The 19,296-nt window shown below is 36.5% G+C and overlaps 1 protein-coding gene across 15 annotated transcripts in view; it reads right to left on the bottom strand.

The window, feature by feature from the left end:
- Nucleotides 1–614: 614 nt before the first annotated feature.
- Nucleotides 615–19,296, bottom strand: part of LOC112570505 (serine/threonine-protein phosphatase 2A 56 kDa regulatory subunit delta isoform-like) — a 34,173-nt gene continuing 15,491 nt past the window's right edge. For 2 of the 15 annotated variants that reach the window (XM_025248947.1, XM_025248946.1), the window contains exons 15-17: nucleotides 12,841–12,972; nucleotides 10,472–10,498; nucleotides 615–6,121 (exon numbers count right to left, since the gene is read on the bottom strand). In XM_025248947.1, coding sequence (XP_025104732.1) covers nucleotides 5,987–6,121; nucleotides 10,472–10,498; nucleotides 12,841–12,972 — 294 coding nt within the window. In that variant the 3' untranslated portion in view covers nucleotides 615–5,986. Of the gene's footprint in view, nucleotides 6,122–6,947; nucleotides 9,757–10,471; nucleotides 10,499–10,716; nucleotides 10,759–12,840; nucleotides 12,973–15,489; nucleotides 16,351–19,296 lie in introns of those variants that run through there. The other 13 variants (XM_025248957.1, XM_025248956.1, XM_025248951.1 and 10 more) reach the window with 12 other exon arrangements.

Here is a 19,296-nt window from a genome sequence, read left to right on the forward strand (position 1 = left end):
GTGTAATGCTATATTTTGAACAGTTTGCTCTTAAGTTTAGTCATTCCCCTTTGTTTTGTTTTTTTTATACGAACTGCAGACTGGCATATTCTGTGATATCTGTACTAAAAAAAAAAATCTTATTTGTAGTCAAATTTTTCTTTGTAGAATTTGTGTAATACATGCCTTGCAAAGCCTGAAGGATTTACTTACAATTACTCTAAAGCGATGACCAGTACACTGACAAGCATAGGTCAGCCAGTCCCAGTACTCAGATTCCTTGCCCTTTATCTCCTGAAGTGATGCTTGATCATGATTGCACATGTAGCCATATTAAATGGGAAAATAAAAGACTATAGACATGCATGATGGCTGTTCAACTTTGAGAAACTGCTCTGTGCCTCTGCGAACATCGTTTTTCTCATTTGAAAATCAGCTTACATAACCATGTTCTATTAAGTCACTCAGGAAACCAAAAATAAGATGGACTGCCATTATTTTCTGTACAGTTAAAGGTTTCTTGCATGTTTTTAAATACACGTTCACACAAACTTGAAATAGACTGCATTTTCCCTTTGGAAAAAAAAAAATTCAAGACATATTTCCACCTTCAAATTGAAAACAAACATAAGACAGACCTTCTTTATCGTCAGTTTATTATCAACTGTCAGACATTTCACGCTCTTTCTTATATGTACCATAAAAAGGTGATTACTATAGCACATTCTTGGCTAGACAAAAGTTAAAATAGGTCCATCCTTGTATTTTTAAAGACTATCATTTTTCTCCTTTCTCTCTCTCATAAAAATCTAATTGTTCCAATATGAACAGGTAGAAATCACAGCTGGTCTTCTCCATTTTTACTATGCATGGACTGTGAGGTAATCCCATGGACACATAAAAATAAGGGGAAAACTGACCACAAAAAGACAAAAAAAAAAAAAAACAAACCTATAACCCCCGCAGGTGGGGGACACATATACAAAACATTTTAATTGTCTTACTGCACTGAAGAGTAAAACGCTGACATAAATACAAAACCAGCTACTGGACACCAATGATTTTTGTTAAACACTTTGCTTGTTTACAGTCATCTGTCGCTGACAGATGACCATTGCATTATGTCACAAGAGAGGCAATGCTATGCAGGATTACAAATACAACATACACATCTAATACACTTCTCATAATGAAAAGCCTAATTTACAGTTGCTCTGTCTGATGTAAGCACACCAGAACACTTCTTAACATACCATTGTTTAAAGAGAGGTGAAAAAAAAGGGTTAAAAACAAATTCTTGCACACATGCAGATCTTTCTCATCACACAGTGAAGACCTTTCATATCCACCTGCCACTACTGTTAACACACAAAATAGTTGTTATTCCTTTACTCATGGCTGTACGGACTTGTTTATCTGCAAACTTAAGGTGGAGGTTGGGTTGGGGGAGAAAAACTAACTTTTCACCCTCTTGCTCTCACCCGCCAGGAGTTGGGGGAAAGGGAGAGTGAATATCAAACCCTTGAAAACAGCAAACCCCAATTTTGCTGGTTAAAGTAGTATTTACAATTCTTGCAAACTTCTTAAAGACTCAGCATTCACAACTAGATGCTTGTTAGACTTGTCTGTTTTTGTTGAAAGTTCTGCAATTTACAGATGGTGCCGTCAAATGCCTCTCCCCTCATCTTGAACACTTGTCAATGCACACCAAAGTGTTCAATCGCTGTGGCTTGTGTCACTTGTCACTGCTTACACTTTTCCCAAGGATGCCAGGTCCTTTCCAGAAATTGTGACATCCTTAGCTTTCAAACATAGCAACAGGCTGAACTGGAAATGTTAAACAATGCTGTTGATGTAGCACTGCCAGAGCCACAAGTGTATTATAAGACTGGGACAGGAAGACCAAGCCTAGGATATGTAGACGACATGGATGTTTGTTGTCAAGAGATGGCAATAGTCAATGAACAAATAACATGCAATTTCTTGAAATACCAGGCGTTAAAAAGAGGCTCCTGAAGACAGTGATATGCCATTAACTTGAGCCCATAAAACAGGAGGTTGTCTTCAAGGTTGAGAACAGAAATATGAGTGATACAAAATTTGAGTTTATTTATAATTACAAGACATAGTATGCATCAAAATGTGTATAAAAGCCTGTGTTATTTGCTGTGCCTCGTCTTTCACTAATCACAATTTTATAATTACTTTCTAATTGCAAGATACAATACAAACTCACCAGCTTACATATTTTTTAAACAGCTTATGCAGTTTTTAGAATCTAGATTTAGTACTGGTGACGATGAATTTTATCCCCCCTCCCCCAATTATACAGATGACAACAACCAGCTAAAAGTGACTTAGCTTACTTTGATCACATAAAACGGCCACATATTTCACTGGTTTCTCAATCATTTATAATTCATCACATGCCTTGTACATACACATACATACCAATGCAAGCCTGAAATTGAGTAATATGCTGAAGTACTGACATGTTTGAGTGTGTAATCCATGAAAAGAATTTCTTTTCTTCACATTATTTTGTTTCATGAAAAGGTATTCGCCAAGACATAGTTCTTAATACTGGCCACTAAATGGCCCAATAAAATATGCAATTTCCAAATGGACATGGAAATGTTTTTTTAAAATGATGTAGACAGTACACTGAAAACAGTAATGTTATGCTCCAGCAATTCAAAACAGAAAATGCATGCATGCATACGCACACACACAAACAAGCCGATGAACATGATGAAGTTGCTCTGACATTAGCCTCGTTCTACATTTAAATAAGAAAGCAAATAAAAACATTTATTATGGTCATAGCTGTGTGGGCATGCTCTTAAAGTTCATGTGGGGGTAAACCACCAAAAATAAATCCTGCAAAAAAGAAAAAAAAAAAAAATCCCCTTGTCCATAACAACACTCTAAAACGGGATTTTTCAGCTGGTATGCTTAAACTACTACAAACTGGAATAATTCAGCAATTCTTTTTTATTACTGATCCCACGAAAGGAATGCATTGTATTTAATCAACTATCAACTCATTCAATATGGGTGTTATCCATGCAATTCAGCTATAGCTATGAAGACATTCGCATTCACTGGTGCAGACTGTACAGGACGAGTTAACAGGCTTCTGCCATCATTTCATTAGGAGAAAAATATTATCAGGACTCCTGTGAGTTCATTTCTCAATGCAACACCGCAATGCCTGCTGGGACAAACTGCCTCATTTCACAGATGGTGCTTGACAGCAATCTGCAGATCATGGCATGACTGCTGGGAAACTTAGCAGCTACTTGACTTGATAGTAAAATACAATAAAAAATTTAAAAATGATTTCTGGTTTTCAAAATTGTGTACAAAAATGTTTGGCATAAGATGATAGAACAAAAATTTCATGTTGTTATGAGTTCGTACCATATTAATTGCCAACCATTAATTGCTCTTTTTTCTTTTTATTGGAATAGCTTTTTATATCAAGTCAGGAGCAAAATGATAAATAAAAGTAAAAAAGAAAAGAAAAATAACCAAGTAGGTCAATTTTGGACTGATAAAACAAATGGAGCAAATGCTGGGATTTGGTTAGGCTCTTTGGATGCAAATGACAACAGATCTTTAAATATCATTTCTACCAATTAACAGTACCCTTTTTTGTGACAGCTGCTACCCCCTGGTTACAAGTTGTGAGGTACTAAATTAGAAAAACATTTATTGGAATTTCTTCCTTTTTGACCATTCTTACACCCACCCACCCCCCAAAAAAAAAATCAGTAACAGTACTCCCTAAAAATAATTTCAGCATGTTCTCCAAGTTTGACAGATAGCTGCATCAGATGTTTATCACAAAGTTTGACCCATCCTAAAATTTATTAAAATTATGTCTATTTATGTACATGAGCCCCAAGCACTAAGCCTTTAGGTCATGAGAGCAATAGCAAGTGTACTACGTTTGTGAGGCAAGGCTATGCAAACGATTTAAATGAGAGAGATAAAGCACTCATACAAACACAAAAAAAGGAAACGGGAAAAATAAGGGGGGGTGGGGAATTAATACCTACATTACAGCAGATTGACACAAAAACTGTGTACAGTTCTCAGGCTAAGAAACCAACTACACCATTCACTCCGCACTGAAATTCATTTCACATAGCCCAGACAGCAAGCGAAGTTTACAGAGCAAATGTAAGCTACAGAGATCAGCTGCCAACCTAGAGTTCAGGACGTTTGTTTTCCAGCATTAACTGAAGATGAAAATGGGCTTTTTTTCTCATTTTGTTTGACCAATGCTGGCAAAAGAAACTGTACAAAAGTAAAACTTAGTGAGGTGGGGAAACAGCAAGCATTGCCAACTATTATTATCAATCATCTGCACACAGTTCTTTCATCACATTTTATCTCAAAAAGTAAACGATGAAGATAATACACACTTGCCAATCCATTTACACACGTTGACTTCTTACAGCTCATTTACATTTACAGAAGCACTGAGAATCAAAGACTAACTTGCACTCAGAATTGCATGGGCAAAATAAAACTGCACTCACTTCAGGCAAGCCACAAGACAGACTGCTTTTCCCATGCTCAGACATTGTGCTGGGGCACATGCCATTTTGTTTCCCTTGCCTTTAGAACACAGATATATATACCAAACCAAAGTAATGTGATGGTTGTTGTAAACTAGGGTTAAAATTTTAGCCAATAATGTAAGAAATCACACAATACACTGAAATGAAAAGCTTCTACCCATTCTAGCAAGTGTAGGAGACTACTCTTCCTCTAACTTATTGTCTCCAAAACATTTTTGTCAAAAGATGAGCATTTCTTATAGGATAAATCTACCATGAAAATCTAATCAGCTCTTTAACAGACCAGGCCTGTAAGGTTAATATTCTGCAACCCAGAACACTATTGTTAAGCTATTAAATGACCCTACAATCTGAAAAGTCCATAAAAACATAGAGACAATCTATGGGAATTTTACTGGTAATTGCGAAAAATAATTCTATGAATTTAAGAAATGCTTTATATATTTGTTCAATATTTTTACAATTTTGCTTTAAAAAAAAATAATAAAAGAAATTCCTGTGGATGTGCACTCGTCTGCTTAGTCAACCACACAAAAATGTGAGTACAAGCACTACCCACATGACTGTATCCAAAGCAGCTACCACATCAATGTACCCATGGACAAACAAACTTCCAATGTTTCCATGTTTTCAAAAAAAGCGGGAGGGGAGGAAATCCCCTCCCAAAGTTTATAACGTCACAGATGATAAAAGAGAATGAACTTCAATGAGTCTTACATGCATTAAGTCCAGCATTCAGACACACACACACGCACACGTCCATGCAGGTTACTCTGGGGAATGCTTCTGCATTAACGAGCAGACCGTGAGACAAATGCAATCAAAACCCGAACCTTTTAAGTGCCAAGCTCTTCCCTGTTATATTTTGGCTCCCATTGCATCAAGCTCCCATGCTGCTCCTCTTGCAGGGGTTAGTGAAAAAAGAGAAGGGGAAGAGCATCTGTTTCTGATTGTGATGTGCAAAAAAAAAAAATAAATAAATAAAAACAATATGGCAGCTGAGATAGTGGGAGACATCAACAACGATGAAAACAATGTCAATGAAAAGTGGAAGATGACATGAGGAGTGAAACATGGTTGACTATTTAAAAAAAAAAACCTAACTTGGCAGGTCCCTTTTTATTTTTCAATGTGAAGCAGTCCTCCCATGATTTTTACAATAAAAGAAAATATTTACGTCAATGAGCCAAAGGGGTGGTTGTAAAAAAATGGTCCACACCCCTAGAAAAAAATCACCATACAGGCATTTTCAGAAGAAAGGCAAACTCAAAAATTGAGCCCCAGCTCTTCTACCCCTATTTCCACAAAACAAAACTAATTCTTCCCATGTGAAGTTCAGAGATGCAGCACAGGCGCTGATGGTGATCAAGACAAGGTTGAAGGATGGCAGACCAATCTAAGCAGCCCTGGTGGGGTCAGTTGCCCTCAGAATTAGTTAAAAGAAACTCATCAGCTCGCTTGTGACTTTCCAATGCTCGCATCATGGACATGTCATGAGGCAACTCAGACTTGCGTCGCAGCAAGGGCTTGTCACGGGGCTTCTTCTTCAGCTGCACACAAATGTACAGAGATATGCAGAATTGATGACAGGCCAACCCCAGGCACACCAACAGTTTCACTTGCCCACACCCCTCTCAAGACAGCTTGTGGAGATGGACTAAAAGATGAAATGACAACATGAATCAATGAACAAACCTTTAAGCACTATGCAAGCAGAACTTGCAGATTAACCTTTTCATTAATAATACTGTAATAATAAACTTTAGGGCAGACTTTATGCAAATCCTTACTCATGTTCAACTTAACAAACACTGAAATATCCTAAACTGTTCTGCTGTTGATATTACTGAAATAGTCTAAGGTCAACATTTTTCAATAAAGAGTGCTCACTGCACAGAATCAATTGCAACAAAATGGAAAATAATCTATTTTTTTAAATGGAAGAAATTTGTACAGAAAACTCATGTTTCTTATAACAGTTGTGTTACTGCATACTACTACGTTCCATAATAGTTATGCTCATAGTTATCAATAAACTGTACAATATTTATGCAAGAGATATTAATGTTGCACAATATTTCTACTTAAGAATCATTATGTACTTACGTTAATATGAAAGCCCGAGTATAATTAGCGCACAATATTACATGCAAGCTTTTTGGTAACAGACATGTATTACATAAACACTTGTGCAAGGATATATTTAGGACACAGACTAAGAAAGTCTTTAGTACATGCGTGTATTCATACTCTTCATCCACTTGTACAAATCTGGTACAAGCTCAAAAGCAATGGTTTTATTTATTTTTGTGAGTGCTGCAATCAGCAGTGACTCTTCATTCACAAAATCAAGAAACAAGGCACACTTTTTTTTCCTGTCATGAAGTTCAAAAGCTGTTAGGCATATATGATACAAAACTGTAAATATTTTACTACTTGCTAAATACCTCTCAAATGAAAAAAAAAAAATTTTCAACAATCTTACAGCTCCCAGGTGTTGGGTGAAGGATGGGACTGAGGTTAAATATACAGAGGTCAGTAGAGTTGGTTAGAAAGTGCAAGAGATGACTATAGCTCTCAGCATGCAGGAACTTTTGATAACATTACATTTTAACAGACATCACAGATAAGTTTCTCTTAATTTTAAAGCTAAGTTGAATGTGATAAAGAATTTGTTGATAGCTATAAATGTTAAGCACAGAGTACAAAAAGAGTTTTTATTTAAAAGCTTGTAACTTGCCTTGTTAGCTTGTAATGACAAAGGAAGAGCAACTTGTGTATTATATAAGGCATAAATAATTAAAAAATAAACTAAAGGAAAATGGTTATGATGACCAATATTTATTTGATAAAATACTGAACTGGTGTTTTGTTTTAGACATAGCTTATGTCATGCTAGACATAAAAACATTCATTACCAATATTTGGTTTCTCCCAATAACTATCAACTGTTGTTTTAAACAAATCAGTCTGGATTTTTTTCTAATTTTTTTCTAGGTATGTTGCCTGGTGAAACGTTTCATCCGATTATTGCGGGATTGTACACAGCAGCCACTGACCTCTTGGCACATGCTAACATTTTTTGTTCACCTCCCATCATAGCCTCTCCAGTTCAGGGTATATGCTCCTACAGGCTGGATCACGCATGGTGAATTAGCACATAGTCTTCTAAGTCATAATATATAACAACAAACAGATGATGGCAGAATATGAACTATGCCACTGTTGTGTATAGTATGAATGGCATATAAGAAATGATCTTGACAGAAACACCAATCTGATTGACACAAAATAACTTTGCCTTTCAGGTCTGTAGCACAAATAAAACATGCATAGACTTAATGTAAATGCAGCAAGTTGTAAAATGAAAGAAAAAAATTAATGATGCATTGTTCAATAACACTGACCAGCTAGAAGAGAGAGCATGTGGATTCACTTGAAAAAACTATTTTCTATTTAACACCAATTAACATTAATCCCTTAGATTCAGGTTAGGGTTGTTACTGTTGAGATTTTGCCCGTTTCAAAGCGAAGGTGATATCCCTTTCACCCAAGTAGCTCAGGGTGCCTGGTTTCCATTTTCTTTTATTCTCCTCCTGCTTTTAGCTATTGCCTATGGACTTTCATTGATTTTGGCATCTACTGTTGATCTGTGCGTTTGTTGTGCCACCTATCTCTGTTCAGGATTGTTGAATAACAGTTTCTGCAGCCATATATTTGACATCTTATCTCTGCTTTTTTCTCGCCAGTTAGCTGTAATTTTCATGCTTTCTGACTGAGGGACCATTTGGTTGGTTTGGTTACTTGCTTTGGTGGGAAAGTGTTTCCATCCAGAGGTGATTTTGGGGGAGCAGGGAGGAAACCAACATGTCAAACACAGAATGTCCCAAGACATGATCCAGACCTAGGGCCTTTCACTAACAAATGTTTTACTTCTACACTACCAGGCGCCCTAGAGGACCATACTGCTTTTTGTTATGGATCTGTAGGTGTCAGTAGCACAGACTAAACCCTTTTGATTTCTTGTAACCTGGCCTTTAGTTTCACTGCAAATGGCAACTAGTAGATGAGGAAGGCAAAACCCATGTATTACGTTTCATTTTTTTCTAAGATGTTATTGTTATATTGTCCACCTGCTGAAAACTGAAACACCAATAGGCTGCAACTTACCTAGTAAAAAAAAAAAACCCCAAAACTAAACTGTCAAATATCTTATATGAACTCATTCTTTCACTAAAAACTGAGATCCTAACAGACAACACATACTATTCTGATGGACACAAATTTAAAGTACATTTTATTTATTGCTCAAAGATTATTTCAGAGTGCCAAAGAAACATCTTTCACACTTCTCAAATTTTTAGACACAAACAGCCAGTTGTTCTAAGGCAGGAAATGGTGTTGGCTCTCCCTACCATGTTCTTGTTGAAGCATGTGTAAACATAAGTAATCATCATGTCTAAGTATGAAAATATTATTATTAAGAGAACTCTAGTTTTTAAAAAAAAAAGAGGGGGGGGTATATTAATTTGCTATGTCACCTTCTCTGCAATGAAAATTCCATGAGAAATGTCAACAGGCAGTATTATGCCAAACAGGCATGAATCAATGATCATGCAGTAGTTTAGTCATCCAAAGCACCAACTAAAGGTATAGGAGATTTTTTGTACTGTCGCCAAAAAACAAAACTGACCGAGGCTTTAGTTATGGATCTTTAAGATGCATTTAATTTAAAAGGTTTTTAATTGTCATTCAATGTATATATATATACACACACATATACATACATGTAATTTTGTCTACATGGGATCTAATTACAGCTTCTGTGAAATTCTTGGGACATGCAAATTTTACCCAGCTGCACATGGCTTGTTTTTTTTTTTCAACATGCATGTAATGCAAGAACAGAAAAAGTGCTTGTGTGGGTGCTGCTAAAAAAAATCAAAAAAGTACAGAAAGATACTGATGTGCAAGTCTAAGCGGCATCAATATGAGTAGTGTGTACATGCTATGAAAGGAATGCAAAAACTGGTAGAGATATTGTCTATGCCTTGTTACTGTAATACTCAAACTGTGCTGTGCAGACAGCAGAGTTAATTGATAGTTAAGCAAGTCATTCAGGGTGGAGTCGGCTACCCCCTTCACTTGTCATCTGCACTTTTTTCCGTTGTTCTTGTAAATTATTCTTGATGACAAAACAGAAAAGGAACAATCTATAAACAAAACTAAACCTCTCGACCTCTTTTCACTCTATACAAACACACCAGGATCACATTAGTCTTGAAATATGAACATACAAATGAAACTTGGAAAATCTAGGCCCTACTGATATCATAGAAGAGTTTTTTTTATTATACATTGTCACATTACCACCCCCCCTTCAATTAGAACCCTCCCTCCTTTTTTCTTTTTTTGGACAGACAGGCACACACATAGTTGAAAACATATTCACAGCACACTTTCACCACATGAGCCTGCAAAAGCATGCACATGAGAGTACAAACTTACGCATACACACGCACACACAACAAATTCATCCACCACCTCTTTAACCCTAGCTGAATTGCAGATGTCATAAGCAAGTCTAAGGTGGTCCTTCACAACCAATACATTCACCATGCTTGCAAGCAAAAGACTTTAGCAGCATACTCCTACTCTAATCTACAAGTCAAGAATTTTGTTCTATGCTACAAGTTAAATGCTTTCAACACAGCTACACAAAATGTGAATCATCTGACAAGCCAAGGAAAGAAAAACTTTAAGACAGCAAATGTATACAGCAATACCCCACAAGAAGCCATTCTGCATATGCCTTTCACAATTTCAGCCAATGAAAGTAACCACTTAAACTAAAAAAAAAAAAATAAATAAATAAAAAAATTTGGAAATAATTTACGTACAAGATCTTGTTTACAAGAGAAACCCACCTAAACAAACAAAGAAACAAACAAAAATGAGGATCTATAAAATCAAAAACTCAGCAGACATATAATGGCTAATAGCAGTTTTTCTGGCCACCTGTTTTTTTTGAGGAAACATTCTCCCCTTCGTTCCAACTCCACCCTAATCAAATCATAATGTTTGTTCAAGCATAAAAAACAGAAGAAAGCATAGCTCAAAATCAAACAGTTGCCTTGTATCCTACCCAAACAGTCTCCCTGCTCCTTTCTTGCTACCGATTGCATCGCTGGAAGGACAAAACGTAGCAGAATGGAAAAAGTCATTACATCTCTGCTCCTAGACTTTTGATGAATTATCTTTTCTGAATGCTCCAGAAAAATGAGCATGCACAAGACTCAGTCCTTGATTCTTTCCATGCTGGTCTCTAGTTCATTAATGTTCATCAATACAGTAATGATTTTGCTAAATATATACCAATTCTTTTGTCTCTATATACTGTAAACTCTCCTTACTAAGACCCTATATGTTGTGACCCCTTATTAGATACAACCTAACAATTTTTCATGTATTTCACTACATAAACATCATCTCCATTATGATTACCAATGCATCTTACGACCAACAGTTTGTGCTCTATTGCAATCTTTTTGCAGAAACCACAAATAGAAAATAAAATTAAAAAAAAAACCCCAGACTGCCTCTAGCTAACTGTTTGCCCTATGTTATAAGCTGCAGAAATAATGTAAAATAAAGAAAATACATTTTGAAAGAGACTATTCATTGCGCCACAGGTCTACCCAAACCATATCTACCAAGTCATCTACCAACTTGAGTCGAGAATCGACTCTGCCATGACCATATCGTTTCACATAAGCATACATCATTCCAACATTGAAAGTCAAATTTATCCTGGCCAAAAGGATAAATCAATTGCCCATGACAGGAGTAGATATTAACATCAAATATTACCAACAGAGCCATGCATTATTCAAACAAGTTTAGCCACCATATTACTAAACAAAAATGGCCGCTTGGCAATACACAAAGAACAAATCTCAAAGTAGTAGGTAAATAACAATTTTCTCTTGAATCATTGTTTTTTTTAAAACAAGAAAAAAGCCCTTGTCTTCAGTATTCTTTAGTTTGAAGGTTTACATTATAAGAATATGCAGATGGTCAGTTAACACTAAACCAGGCATCACTACTCAGGTATTCACTGGGCCTATTTGACTTTCGGGTGTGGGACAGTGTGGTTAAAAGGGTTTCTTTGTCTACCACAATACATGTGTACTGATTGAATGCTCTTACCTGGAGAGCTACTTCCCCTATAAATCTTCTACAACAGCAGAATTTTTTTTTTTTGATAGAAAGGTTTTACCACTTCCTTTTTACATAATGCAATGGAACAAATTTTAAATAAGGTCACTAGTTGCTGCTCTTATCTTCAGTCTTTGTAGAACTTGAGAGAATATTTCAGCTCCCACCAATACCTAAAACTTTTTTCTTTCACCACACCCTTTGATATTGTACAGTAAAAATATAAACAAAAAATGAAATAGCTTATTTTCACCTTAAAAACAAAGGCTATATTTTATGCAATGTTACAACAAAAATATTTAAGAGGAATAAATGACAAAAATGTGGGTGTATTTTATACTGGCATTTAGTGTTAATAAGGAAATCGTGCTACCTGACTAGAAAAACCATTTAATGCTTAACAGTTTTTTTTCCAAGATACGAGTAAAGGAAATGAACCATGAATTTTAAAATGTAAAGATATTTAATATGCATGATGCTAAATCTACACATTTTGTAGAAATAGTTGGAAATAACTTCAATGTCATAAATATGAACATTTAATCAAGTCCCATCTTTCCCATTTTTAAGATACAGTCTTATCACACATTAACCCTGCACAGAGTTAAGTTTTGTAGCTGCAAATATTACCAACAGCAAAGGGGGACTATGCTTAAAAACCTTAAAATCGCTACTCAACAGACAAACACATAACATGTTAACATCTAAAAACCTACAATAAGTTCTACACTTCTTTAAGTTTTGCTGTCCAACACCAAAAATCAAACCATGCCGACTGCTGTTCCAGTCAACAATATATACGTATATATTTTTATGATGCCAAATATACCAGCAAATGCACATGCATTTACATATGCATGAAAGCCCCTAGCCTTAAGTCATAGAACATGTGTGTTACAGTCTGGTGGCTTGGGATTACATTTATTATTACCCTTGGTTCCCTCCTGACAGCAATGAGATACAAAGTCACCTCACAATACAGAAGCCACCAGCAAATGCCAGGGACAACTGAACACAAGTACAGGAGCATGACAAAGAGACTGTCACTTACATCCTTCGCCTCGGCTTCCAATTTCTCCATTGTGGAGAGAACATCGCCTTCCTCATCGTTGGTCATATTAGCCGGCGTTGGCGAGTTGCCAGTGTTATTTGAGGAAACCGGTGATGACAATAAAGATTTATACTGAAAAAAGGGAGAGAAAATAAAAGTGGACGGTGGTACAGTTTTATAACGTTGGATGGATATGGGGTCAAGAATAATCTCTTGATTCTGGACTTCACTTTCTAGCTTATAACAGATTTTAAATCCTGCTCTCCCTCTGTGTTTTTATGGTTATTTAATGCTGGTTCAAGAAAGCTTTGCTTTGCAGCCTAAGCTTGTTGTTTTCTTTTTAATCTTAATGTTCGAGTGGGGTGATTCTGGATGAAATAATCAGAGCTGCAAAGTATAATCAGTATCAACAGGTAACAGGCCAAAATGTTATGGGCGTTAAACACATGCCCAACTGGCATAAAATGCATACAATTTAGCACTGTAAGATCCAACAATGTTAGCAAATATATAAAACATTCATGAAAACCAAGTCAACATTAAATGCAATTAACTATGAAAGGGTACAAAAGTGTGCAAAATTAAAAACACAAAGGCAGAAATCAAAATGAATAAAAGTGTGTGTGAAGGGGAGGGGGGAAGAGAAACAAGTTGTTCTCAGCAATCTGTAAGAACTTGAAAAATTCCAATCTTAGACTTCACTTTGATTTTTCCAGTCTTTACTCTTGGCCTTACTAGCAACATGTGGCAAAGTGACAATTCAGAACCTTGCATGCCTGTGTAACTATTGCTGCATCAACCACTTAACCTGCTGCCAGAGTTGTTAGGTCAGCACTTTGTCTATTCACCTGAAAATGTAGTGGTTTTTTTGCGGGAGGGAAGAAGCCAGTGTCATCCACAAGACAGACATAGCAATGAGATATTTAACTCAGTGTTATGCCAGTGCCATGCTCTAGATTACTGCACATAGTGCTAGCTTCCCTTAACATTACTAATGATGGAGAGCCTTGAAACAAATTCTATCAAGAAGAAATATCTACTGTGTCTGGTTTGCATCCACTGCCCAAACAAAATAGGTTATACTTTCTTTATGTCTACATTTTATAATTTTCCATTTCCTTCAGATGCCTACAGCCAGCTGCTTTTCTTCTATTCTCAGCTTCAATGGACTTTATTGTTTCAATTGAACTAACAAATAAACTATGCTGCTTCCCACTTAGTCAACAAAATATTCCTGTGATTGAACAGAATGAAAGCATATGTGCATGTCTATCAAAGTACAGTAAAATCCTCCTTATTAAGACCTTCCTCATTATAAACCCCTCTTAGTTACAGCCCAACAGCTTTACATGGACATATTTCACCATATAAATGTCATCTCTAATACTTCCCTGACTTACAGCTGACAGTTTTGTGCTATTTCTTTTTAAATAGAAGTCAGAAGTGTTGAAAATGAAATTAAATGGTTTAAAACAGACTGCTTCTGGCCAACCGTATACCCTATATTACGATTTTCTGCAGGAATCATGTAAAAAAGATTAAGTATATTCTGTTCATTGGGTCTCTGGTCATTTTTACCCAAACCATACTGCTCCAGTCATATCTACCACCTGCTCGAGTCAATACAACTCCATAATGACCGTATCACCCAAACACCCTGAGTAAAATAAATCCAGGCCCAATAGATAAATCGATCTCCGACTACAGGCAGGAGGGCAATATGGCTTTTGGTGAAATGACTAACCTTCCTGCTCACTGCTGTCTCTGTATCAGTGACCAGCAGTTAATAGTGCTTTCATGTGAAATCATGTTTAGAACTTTACATAGTGCATTTTAAGAATGTGTCTTTGTCTGCCACAATACATGCTTATTGATTACTCTTACTTGGAGAGTTAGCACCTATAAATCTTGGTGAAACGCAGCAATGACAACCTTAATAGGAAGGTTTACTGTACATGGCATTAACTGGAGCCTTATGATGCACTATTTGATGTTCATGAACTTAAAAGCAGAACTCTTCCTGTCAAGAGTGCATGCAGTGCTGATTACTACAGGTGGTCAGTCGTCAATTATTATCCCGACAGGTAGTCATCCCTTGACTGGTATCTGTCGCTGAAGGAAGCACATGGATAGACGTTGCAGCTGATGGCCCACCACTCTTGCCTATTTTGGGCGATAGTGAGCAGGTCCTGTACAGGACAACCAGTCCATTCTTTGATGTTCAAAATCTAGTTCTTTCTTTGGCCACTGCGGGTTCGACTACAGTTGCCTTGGAGGATAGTCTTTGACAAGGTGTCATGCTGGATCACATGGCCAAAGAAGTCCATCCTACATCACCTGACCTTTGAAAGCAGAGGTTCCTAGTGTCCTACGAGTGTGGCAATCTTGTTTCGTACAAAGTTGTTGGTTATATGTTCTTTGATTGAGATCCAGAGCAGCCTCCACACTTGTTCTCGATTACTTGGATTCTTTTTTCCATTTTGGCTAGAAGAGCCCATGTGTCACATCCGTAGAACAGGATTGGTACTACCATGGATTGATACAGCTTGTATTTGGTAGTGAACATTGTCTTACGTCTACCCCTACAGGTAGGCAGGGTAGAGATTACAGGCACTGCCAACTACCCTAGCAGTTTAACATTTTTTTTTTCACCCAACCAGTACTTGCTGTAGGATCTGAGGTGAGGTGAAATGGCTTCTATCTGAACATACTGTCATAGTTAGGACTGAATGTATTTTCCATAAAAAAAAAAATTAAAAAAAAATTGAGAAAATATAAGGAGAGAAGGATGAAAAGCACAAATAACATAAGACAATTCATAAAGACAACCACATTTTTAAACTTTATTTTTACTGCTTTTTGTACAATTACATCGGTGTATGCCAGTGTCTACACTATAGTGTTATTACAGTCAAACTTCTGTAAGTCCAGTATTCAAGGGACCAATTGAAAAAAATTGAATTACAGAAGGTTCGTGTTAAGAAAGTTTGCCGAAAAAAAGAACACTTTTCCACTGTGGATGTTTAATTTTAACCTAATGTTCATTTCTTATCATTCTTTTACAGACACTCCGGCACCCTGCGGATACAGAGCTGCGCTTATCGCAAGTGTTTCCAATACAGAAAGGTGAATATGGGAGTGCAGGGTCAATGGGGAGCGGTACACAATTTTACACTTTCCATGTATTTCAAATGGTTTCAACATGCTGACCGGCTTAAAATTATTTGAGTTGTGGAAGTTTTTGGCTAGGCAAATTCAAGCCAATGAAGTTAACTATGCATTGCTTTAATGGGAAACCAACCGATGTTTAAAATTTGACTTCCGGGAAGTCAACTTACAGAAGTTCAACTGTATTTCATTTTCCAGTTATGTATACTTTTGTTTTTTTACACCCTGAATCTGGGAAATGAGAGTGTGTCCATTTAATGAATTCGATGTCCTTTTTTCCATTTTCTTACCACTATTTGCACTTCTGTGGCAGCTACTCATCATGCACTTTTGGAAAGTAATCTGTGAATGCACAATAAAATCTCTGAGGCTGGAAGCAAGAGGGCAGGGCTTGCATATACACCACTGTTAGTTTGGCTCTAATAAGGGTTTGTTCATTTTGGACAACTGAGCAAAAATAAGAGAGGGAAAAAAAAAAAAAAAGAGCAACAATAATATAGTTTGCAACTGTAAGTGGTTTAATATTTGTTTCATCGGTTTACTGTTTCAAACATCTTCCCTCTTCATCTCATGATTTACATAACTTTACAAGAAATTTAATGTTTCTTATTGGCAAGATAAAGTACAGGTATGCAATCAAAATCAGTGGCTTTAGGCACTGTTATACATGTTGATGTATAACAAAGCAAAGTCACCAGCTTAATAGTGTATAAACACAAAAATTTACACTTCTACTGATCCTACAACTAACATTGCATGTATAGTGAATAAGATAAATTGCATCATAACATACAAGTGGGTCTTGCAGTTTTAGACTGGAATGAACAAGTCTATAGAAACAATAAATTCATCAGTGTGGAGCTGTGCCATCAGAATTATTTTGGTTCTACAAGTGCAAACATCGATGGTAAAATATTCCCTCATTTATCAATGATATTATTTTGTTATTTAAATTATTTATTCATTCACAAATCTTCATCACAACCACTGTCTGTTCCAGTTAACATGTTTTCTTCATGTCTGAAATCAAATCTGTACTGTTTTAACAACACACCTCAAGATATCCTCTACTAATTTAAAAGTTTTCTTTTAAAAGTATGTTGTCCAAGTCGCTGCCAGTTGTGCTGAACACTTGTTTTGTTGTAATTTCAAGTAAAATCTCTATTAACATGTTCATTCCAGGCTAAAGCAAACAAGACCCATTCACATGTCATAGTGCCTCGTGTTTTTAATGTAGACACACTTAGGCACACATTGTTAAAGCTATCAACATAAAATTTGTCCCTGGGCAGCACATAGTCCTCTGGATTTTTATACAGTACATGGCCATGCAGAAAGTCGCTCAGGAGATAGACTGCAGCAGGATCAGTTAGTACTATTAGAGATGGTATGTATTGCGAAAGCCTGCGTGGTGAACCTTGATTACACTTGACATGGATGTTTTGAAAGTAATACATCGATCCAACAAGTGCCTTTGTCTCGCAGGGTCACCATCACAATTTTCAATAAACTAGTAAACACGATCCTTGACCGCTGCTGTCTTGTCACTGAGCTGAGGGTGCCATGTCTTATCGATATTTGCTTTACTACCTTGAACCAGTTTTTCATTCCAGTTTTTATACTTTTAGCAATGTACCATCTCTCATTATTCTCTTTATTTCCCAATAACTTATTAACAGTCACATTACGGTCATGCACATGCTCTTGAATTATGACTCATGATGCATTCATACTTCCTCTTGCAGCCTGCTGCCTCATGTCACTGGGTGCACATGTAATCTGTTTTTGTAGATGGTGAATGGGTAAGGTGTCACAGGTGTGAACTGATGCCCACTTGCATTGTTCAAAAAGTAAGAACACTGTACCCAAACCCAGATGAAGTACCGTATGTTGGTAATCAGTGGGAATGAGCAAATAATAAAAAAGATAAAGAGGAATAAAAATAAATTCAATTGCCTTTTTGTTTGTGTCATTAGGGCTGTTCACTCTTGTCTCCTTTCTCATTTTCTAATTTTTTGTTTTACAATGGAGAACACACAAACAAAACCATGGGTGTTGAACTGGTCCTAACCCTTTTGATCATTCAAGACTTCTCCCCACCCAGTTTTGTTCTTAACATACCTGCAGCTTCTTGTTGCAAGCAAGCACCAATGAACTCCACATGGCATAATTGTAAGGCTAGATAAGAGAAAAAGGACCATGGGGCCGCTTTTGCAGATGGTGAATGGGCACTGTGTTACAGGCATGAATCATTGCCCATTTGTAAAAGTTCGAACATTGCACTCAAACTCAGATGTACTTTATGTCAGTCACCAGGGGAATTAACTAAAAATGTCAAAGATTATCCCTGCTTATGAGTAAAGAAAGATAAAAAGATATAGAGAAAGATAAATAAAAAAAAAAACAAAAAAACAAAAGCAATAAACATAAAGTTTAAAAATTCAGTTGTCTTCATGTTTGTGTCATTTTCACTGTTCATTCTTCTCACCTTTACTTTTCTCTTTATTTTATGGAGGATACATTCAATTGTCAGTTGACAGAAATATCTTTTGCAAACCGTTTCACCTCAGCTTTCTCAGCCTCAACAGCAAGTACTGGTCAGTTGAAAAAGACATTTAATTGCTAGGATAGTTGGCACCGCCTGTGATCTCCACCCTGCCTACCCGTCAGTATAGCAATTAGGGAAGATTGACCCTGTGTACAGGTTTGAACCCCATGCACTCACCTCATCCGGGTGAACCCATCTTACAAACCGCCCAAAAGAAGTTCCGTCTTTAAGTCTGCTCCTTGTTTTTTCACTCTCAGAACTGAGCATCTTCCCCTCCCCATATATGACTGAAACACTTTAAGCACTTAAATATCTTGCAAAGTCATGAACGCACCATGCTCTTGATGAATCTTTATGTTTACTAATAAATTTGTCACAACCACTAATAATTGCTGCTAGCTACTGATCATTAATAATGATTTTTCATTTATTTTTAAAGGTCATCATTTGAAATCTTAGGACACATTTTAAGTTCTCTACAGGATCAGATGCTCAGTTACTGTTGGGTGGACAGGGGTAAGCCTTGACAACCCCTGACAAACTTTCTGAAGTTAAGCACACTAAATAAGGCTAGAGCTTTGCTGCCTTATGATGACAGACTAAATCAAACATTTTCCCACTGAACAGAATTAAAAAAAAAAACCCTCCAAAAAATGGTGCTTGGCAATGTATTTATAACTCTGACTCACATTTTCAGGCAAATAGGATATGCTGTTCATAACAATTTTCATAATTCATGC

This window comes from Pomacea canaliculata, linkage group LG8 (genome assembly GCF_003073045.1).
Source record: "Pomacea canaliculata isolate SZHN2017 linkage group LG8, ASM307304v1, whole genome shotgun sequence".
NCBI classification, from domain to species: domain Eukaryota; kingdom Metazoa; phylum Mollusca; class Gastropoda; order Architaenioglossa; family Ampullariidae; genus Pomacea; species Pomacea canaliculata.